The sequence below is a fragment of the Elephantulus edwardii genome, unplaced genomic scaffold, assembly GCF_000299155.1.
Source record: "Elephantulus edwardii isolate Elephantulus edwardi_28Jun2011 unplaced genomic scaffold, EleEdw1.0 scaffold00057, whole genome shotgun sequence".
NCBI classification, from domain to species: domain Eukaryota; kingdom Metazoa; phylum Chordata; class Mammalia; order Macroscelidea; family Macroscelididae; genus Elephantulus; species Elephantulus edwardii.
In genome coordinates, this window is record NW_006399807.1 from 12802495 (window position 1) to 12810833 (window position 8339).

General features: G+C 37.6%; 1 protein-coding gene across 1 annotated transcript in view; it reads right to left on the reverse strand.

Annotated features, from left to right (window-relative positions):
• F5 (coagulation factor V (proaccelerin, labile factor)) overlaps positions 1–8339 on the reverse strand; it is a 126180-nt gene that overhangs the window by 96275 nt on the left and 21566 nt on the right. The window contains exon 3 of the mRNA XM_006887454.1: positions 5618–5740. Within this exon, the coding sequence (XP_006887516.1) occupies positions 5618–5740 (123 nt within the window). The remainder of the gene's footprint in view (positions 1–5617; positions 5741–8339) is intronic.

Sequence of the window (8339 nt, forward strand, 5' to 3'; positions counted from 1 at the left end):
GGGGGTGGGGTGGGGTTGGGGTGGACGGGGAGAAAAGTGCGACAATGAATGAATAAAAATCCAAAATCTTTGTAAATGTTCACTGAAATTAAACAAAAAAGGAAAAAAATAATAACAATAATAAAAATACTGAAAAAAAGATGACAATGGATGAAACTAGAAGAAATGATGCTGAGAACCATAAGTCAGTCACAAAAGGACAATTATGGTATAAGACCTCTAGTATAAAAAGCTAAGGAGAGCTTTATACACAGATAGACTCTATCTTGGAGATTAACAGGGATAAGAAGGGAGCCAAAAAAAGTGAGTAGATGAAATAAGATTGGAAAACAAAGAATGATAGCATTGAGCCACTACAGCAGAGTCAAGAATCAAAAGGTACCAAAGCTTCTGGGGAACCAAAACAGATGCTATAAAATCAGAAATAAAAGTAAGGTCTTTATACATAGAATATGTCAAAGGCACTCACTCACTGTATATTCAGTTTCATCTGCACACAATTCTGACATTTGGGGATATTCATAAGCTCTCATAGGTGCAAATGTCAACTTAGAATTTCATCCCTCATCCTGTTTAGAAAGGATCTGGGAAAGTATAACATTTAGAAAAATTCCTCTACAAAGTGATTATAAGAAAATGTCTCAGACACTTAAAGAAATAAACCTCAAGACCTCTGTAAAGTGCAATTGTTCAAAACTACTTACTTCATATCAGTTCTGGATAACTGAGTTTTCTATGTGAATTTTCATTTCCTCTGGTGTCTCAGTTTTATGGGCAGTTTTATTTCACCACAGAGTTGAAATCAGATGATCAACACCATCCAGACTAAGGCCTTTATTCACACTAAGCTTATAGGGACAAAGTTTAATACTTACTCTCTAAATAACAAAAAAACCAAACAACCCCCCCCCCCAAATCAATACCCATAGCAACAACAGCTATTTTTGCTCAATGTGATCTAATACCAGGTGCTCTACAGATAGTATGACTAATTCTTAAACTAACTTTGTTGTTGTTTTTGCTGTTATATGTGGTTGCGTTGGAAGCAACTCATAGCTAAGGTTTTCAGAAGCAGTAGATCACACGGGAGGAGACTTCCTGTCTTTCTCCTGTGGAGCTGCCAGGAGGATGTGAATTGCATGCCTTTCACTGGCAGGACAACTCTGTACCCACTAGGTCACCAGAGTTAGCCAAACTAGGTGTGTGTGGGAGGGGTGTTTGGTATCCCCATTTTACAGGTAGAAGGCTGAGTGTTAGAGGAAAAGAAATCTGTCCATGTTTACTTAGGCTGCAAATACAGATCAGTGTGGCTTCTTTTCATGGCCACCTTTTCCTACTTGCAGATGAAGACAGGTCTCTAAATCCTTGGTGAGATTCAAAGATTTTTCAGATAAGGATGGCAACTTACTAGATTTGATCAGATAGTTGTAAGCTTAAGGAGACACATAAGAAAGGATCAGATTTTCCCTCAAGCCAATTTTATTATCTCAACCCATCACCATCCTTCTTCTGATCACCTGTCTCAGGCATATGAATTCTCACACAGCTGGCTCACCTTGTAGTTAATCTCCACTCCTGAATAAACAGTTCAAACTATTGAGGGAGGCTATGGGAGAAGGTGCCCGTCAGAAAAGGGGATATTTTATTTTAACTCAGGGGTAAAACGAACAGAAAAGTTGTCTTTTATCATGAATGACACTACCCATTTCTCATATTTGTATCTAGTTTGCAATAAAAAATTTTAATTTTTCTGCCAGTCTCTTATTTACTTTCCTTAGATTCATGAGAACAAATCAGGACACAAAGAAAGTAGTGGCAGCATTTGGAACAATTATTCATAAATGATTTCTGACTGTCGGGGAGCATGGGGACAAATAAACAGCAAAGGAAGCAGGATAACGTCACAAGGTTCACTTACTGTGCAAACAGCCCAGCTGGGGTACAAAGTCTGCCACACTCACTTGTCCCTGGGACCTTTTCACATAGCATTTTCAATAGGTTTCACTTCTATCAGAAAATTAGTTCTAAGTACTAAGACAAATGGTTGTTCATTTTGTCAAAATATGCTTTGGAGGAACATATGAGAAATTATTGTGAACTTTACTTCACCCTATCTTCCCAAACGTGCTCTCTGAGATGCCTAACACATCATAGGAAATGCTTCAGTGTTTTTCACAAGCCAGGGATTATGTACGAATGCAAATACTCCTGAGCTTGGTCGTTCATTAGTTACTTATACCTTAGAGAGGGAGTTATGTTGGCCTAGTCATTAGGGAAATGAGCTGCTAACTGAAAAAACATACCTTCTTGCAGTTCACATCAAGTGGCTCCATGGGAGAAAGGTGGACAATCTCTCCCTGCGCAGTTTACAACTTGGAAAGTTGCTGGAGGGTCAGCTATGAGTCAGTTCCAACTTGATGGCAATAAGTTGGATTTGAGTTTTAAATCAGAGTAAATTTGACCCAAAGGTAAACATTCTGAGGAACACTTTTATAGGAGAAGACTGCTCATTTTTTTCTTGAGCTATTGATGGATTAAAATCACTGGTCAGTAGCTTCAAAAGTTGTGAAATATGCTAACACATTTCCCTTTTTCATCATAGCTAATATTTTGAGTACTTCTTGTGCTAGGGAGCCTAGATGGTAGGGAGTTGCGCTGCCAACTCAAAGACAGATGGCTCCGCTACTCCACAGGAGAAAGGTGGGCAACCTCTTCTGTGTGATTTACAGCCTCTGAAAACCTGTTGGAGTGTCACCTATAAGTCATTTGACTTGACAGCAATGAGTTGTGTTTTTCTAGTATATTTTTGGGTGTTTTTTTTCCCCCTTACATGCAAGGCACTGTTTTAAGATTTCATGATAATAAATCTCTATATGGTATATGGTATGTAGTCTTATTATTCCCATTTTACCCATGAGAGAAATGAGGCATGCAGCAGTTAAGAAACTGTCTAAAATTATATGCACCCAAATTGCAAGTTTTAACACTTGTTTTGCAAATCACTCTACCACTCAACTCTTTTTCAAAGGCATGTTGGAAGAAAGGGCTTAAGGCCTATAGCTATAATTTTATCATGTTATTATACCAACAACAAACTACAAGAAAGACTCAGGATTTGTTTGAAACTGGTTACTGACAGAATTCTATTCTGCTTATAATTGTCTGAATATCAGCATAATGGAAGAAGTTAGAACAATATCAACTACAGCTACTTACAATGTATGCTGTGGTGGCTAAGATCACTTTTGTCATTCAACATCATGATCATAATTATTATCATCACTTATTGAGAAAATTCCAGGTTCCAGAAACCATGTATACTGTTGCTGTTATGTGCTGTTGAGTTACCTGCGACTTATAGAGACCCTATGTACAAGAGAACTATACCCTGCTCTATGCTGTGCCAACTTTATTGTTTCTGACACACCTATGTCCATTACTCTAGTCACTAAATCAATCCATACCATCAAGGGTCTTCCTCTCCTGTGCTGTTCCTCCACCCTGCCAAGCATGACATCCCTCTCCAAGGCGGATGTCATGAACATGTCCAGAGTATGTCAACGAAGCTTCAGAATTCTTGCCTCCAAAGAGCAGCCTGTTCTTACCCTCTCTAGGATAAACCTGTTTGTTTTCCTAGCAGTTCATGGTATATTCAATACTATTCTCCAGCACCACAATTCAAAGGCATCAATTCTCTTTTTTATCATCCCTAGTCATTGTTCAGCTTTCTGACACATAGCAAGTAATTGCAAAGACCATGGCCTGGATCAGGCACACCTTAGTCTCCAGACTGATGTCGCTGCTCTTCAGTACTTTTGAGAGGTCTCTGACAGCAGACATCCCCCTATGCAATTTATCTTTTAATTTCCTGGCTGCTGGTACCAAGAATGTTGACTGTGGAGCCAAGTAAACTGAAGCTGTTAACAATCTCAATCCCTTCACTATCATGATACTGTCAATTGGCCCAATGGTGAGAATCTTTGTTTTCAGATGTTGAACTTCAATCCATATTGAAGGCGGCAAACCTTGACCTTTTCCAGCAAGCACTTCAGGTCTTCCTCAGTATCAGAAAGCAAAGTTGTGCCATCTGTGTAACGCAGGTTGTTGATGAGTCTCCCTCCAAATCTGATGCAACATTTCTTCTCATACAGCCCAGCCTCCCAGATAATCTGTTCTGTGTATAGACTGAAAAGGTATGGAGATATAAGACATCCCTGATGTACACCTTCCCAATTTTAAAACATGCAGTGTTTCCTTGCTGTGTTCTTATGACTGCCTCCTGGTCCAAGTACAGGTTTTGCATAAGCATGATCAAGTGTTCTGGGATTACATCCTTCTCAGAGTTAGCCACAATTTGTTGTGATCCACACAGTCAAATGCCTTTGTATATATATAGTCAGTGAAACACAGATAAACAGTCCTCTGGTACTCTCTGCCTTCAGCTGAGAGTCATCCAACATTAGCTATAATATCCCTAGTACCACGGCTTCTTCTAAACCCAGCCTGCACTTCTGTCTGTCAGTTCTCTGCTGGTATGCTGTTCCAGTCATTTTTGGATAATTTTCAGCAGAATCTTGCTTGCATGTAAAATTCATGATATTGTTCAATAATTTCTGCACTCTGTTGGGTAACCTTTATTTGAAATGGGAACAAATATAGATCTCTTCTAGTCAATTGGCCAGGTTGTTGTCTTCCAGATTTCTTGGTACAACTTGGTGAGCACATCCAGGACAGCATTTTTTGTTGAAATATGTCAATTGGTATGCTGCCAATTACTGGGGCCTTGTTTTTTGCCAGTTCCTTTAAGGCAGCTTGAACTTCTACTCAAGTGATCTTATTTAACACTGCCAAGGTCATTTGTTTTAACATTTCCGATTCCTGCTTTTGTGCTACATGGTAGAATGTGGTAGTCACAATAGGACCAGAAAAAGTTTGGCAATATCTTTCTTAAACTAATCTGAACTCAATGTTATCAAGTTTACTCCAACTCATGACAATTTTATAGGACAGAGTAGAGCTGCCCCCACATCATTTAAAAGGCTGTAATCATTACCTAATGGGGCTAAGTCCATAGCATGTTGCATTGCCAACCAAAAGGCTACACATCTCTGGGGGTCTGAATTCACCAGCAACTCCTCAATAAACAGGTGGACAGTCTTCTCCCACTAATATTTACAGAACCAGAAACCTGATGGTAGCTCTCTAGGAATCAGAACTGACTTGACAGCAATGAGCTTTGAATCCTCACTGTTTTGTTCCAGAGCAGTGAGTAAGTAAGAACTAACAATCTTCCAGTTAACAGCCAAACACTCACCCATTGTGCCACCTGGGCTCCTTTCATTTACAGATGAACATATCAGAATTCACAAAAATTAGAGGACTTTCCCAATAATAATCATCAATTATTAAGGGACAATAATATTGATAAAAACTAAGTTCTAGAGGATTCAAGGACTTTATTTTTCCATCTCTGAGACTTATAATTTTTGTAGTAACCAGTTGTACAGCAGATTTTTCTAACATGTGGTTAACAAGTCTATTCTAATCAAACACTAGTGTTAAACATTCTCCTTTGTTATACATTTTCCTTGCCACAGAGATATTAAATTCCACTTACCTTCTGATAATTTATTGTACTTAATTCCTTGAGGGTGGATGCTTACAGATTTTTCTGCCTTATTCTTAAAGTGAACTTTCATTGTGTCTCCAACTTCAGCATATAAAGTAGGTCCAAGAAGTCCTGTGGAAACAAGAAATAGAACTACTGTTGGACCCAGCAATTCCACTATTCGGAATGTACCCTAAAGAAACCAGAGCTGGCACTAAACATATATATGCACACCTATCTTTATTTCTGTGTTATTCACAGTATCAAAGAGATGGAAGCAAACCAAGTGTCCAGTAGGAAATGAATAGATAGAAAAACTATGGTATATCCATACAATGGAATACTATGCACCGCTGAAAAACAAAGAACTCAAAAGCATAATACAACATGGGTGATCCTGGAGGACATTATACTGAGTGATATATCTGAGTCATGAAAGGACAAATACTGCATAATACTATTAAAAAACAGGACTGACTCAGGGGGTTGGGGGGGACTAGGAAAAGAGGGGATAGATAATGAACCCCGCATCAGAACAGATTAAGGAAAGAACTGCTTAAAAGGGATATATGATTAGGCATTATTTGTATGACAACCATCCAGAATAAGAGGTACATTGTAAAGTGGACTTGGGGAGGAGTGTGTGGGGAAGAGGAAATTGTGCAACAATGAATGAATGAATGAAAATCCCATTTTTCTGAAAACATTTGTTAAAATCACAATTAAAAAAAAAGAATTTCTAATTAAAAAAAAAAGCCAAACTAACTAAAATATTTTAGAAAGATCTGGTAGGGATCTGGAAAGACAGGCTAATGGTGGGTATAGTTCAATGGTGATTAATTTTATAAAATAAATGAATGGAAATGATTGTATGAAACACAAAGTGAATGAAGGAGAGTGTGAAACACAACATATACAAACTTTGTGTGAAAACCAATATAAAATAAAACTTTTTAAAAAAAAGGTTAAGGAAGTTTTAAAAAAATTAAGAGAAGAATTTAAAATGTGACAGTGTCAAGGATCACCAAAGAAAGAGCTGCTGAATAAGAAAAACATGCAGGGACACAAGTCCTAAAGGTAATTGTTGTCATTCCTCCTAGTCTTGAGGTTGATCTTCACTGCAGAAGGCTTTACTCATTAACTCTAAATAATTTGAGATGAGATAACATCAAGGATAGTAACACTTCACTCACTTGGACCCAAAGCAAGTCATGCATGGAGGAAAAGTAATTTACAACTCCTTATAACTCATTGACTTTCTTACCTTTGATCAATGAAATAAAGAGGTTAATTTTCCATTTGTACAGGGGGAAATGAGAGATAGTGCTACTTTAGATCCCTCTAAGGAGATCTCATTTAATCAGAGACTTAAGTAAGAAAACAAATCATATAGCTCTTTGGTTCTGAAGAAAGTTCAAAAGGCCCTGAGTCAGAAGTGAACTGAACCAGTAAGAAAAACAGTGTGGGAAGAATAGGAAGAGATGATGGTTTAGGGGTTGGGAGAGCAAAAATCTTCAATAAAATCCTGACCAACAAAACCCAACAGTACAGATAAAATCCTGACCAAGAGAACCCAATAGTATATATAAAAATAATTCATCATAACCAAGTGGGATTCACAACAGGTATCCAAGGATGGTTCAACATAGCAAAAACAATGTAACTCATCACACTATCAAAGCCAAGATTAGTGGCAAGAAGTTGCACTGCAATCCTTAAGGTGTACAGTTTGAATCCACCAGATGCTCTGCTGGAGAAAGAGGAGCAATCTCTGCTGTGTCTGTCGTATCTGATTCAAAGTTACACAACAAGAAAAAAAGAAAAAAAAAAGAATACAAGAAAAGTTTTCCATAGGGAGCTCTGGTGGCCTAGTCACAAGAGGCTGTGCTACAATCCTGAAGGCATGCAGTTTGAATTCACCAAATGCTGGAGAAGGAGGTACAATCTCCTCCTGTGCCAGTCAGACTAGACTCGATGGTACACACACACACACACACACCCCCCACAAAGCAAAGAACAAAAACCACATGATCCTAGCCATTGATGCAAAAAGGCCTTTGACAAAATCTCACACCCCTTTCTGATTAAAACACTCAACAAAATAGGATTAGAAAGTAATTTCCTCAACATAGTAAAGAGTATAGATGCAATACCAAGAGCTAACATTGTTGTCAGTGGAGAGAAATTAAAGGCATTTCCTTGAGAATAGGAACTAGGCAAGGATTCCCATGATCACCATTCCTATTCAATATTTTATTGTAAGTCTTAACAAGAGCAATAATGCAGGAGAAGGAAATGATAGGCTTCCAAATTGGTAAAGAGGAAGTAAACTATCTCTATAAAAGATGATATAATAATATACTTAGAAAAGTCTAAAGATTAAAAAAAATCCTATTGGACAAAGTCAACCAATTCAGCACAGTAGCAGGATACAAGATCAACATACAAAAATCAGTTGGATTTTTCTACAGTAAAAAAGAGAACGTAGAAATGGAACTAAGCAAAACAAAAACAATTACAATAGCTAATTACAAGATTAAATACTTCAGAATAAATCTAAATATAGAGCACAAAAGATCTATACAAAGATAATTACAAAACATTACTGCAAGAAACAAAAGAGACCTAGAGAAATGGAGGAATATACCATGCTCAAGAGTTGAGAAAGAAAGAAAGGCCTGCGGTCCATGGTAAGGACTTTGGATTTTCTTTTTTTTTTTAATTTTATTTT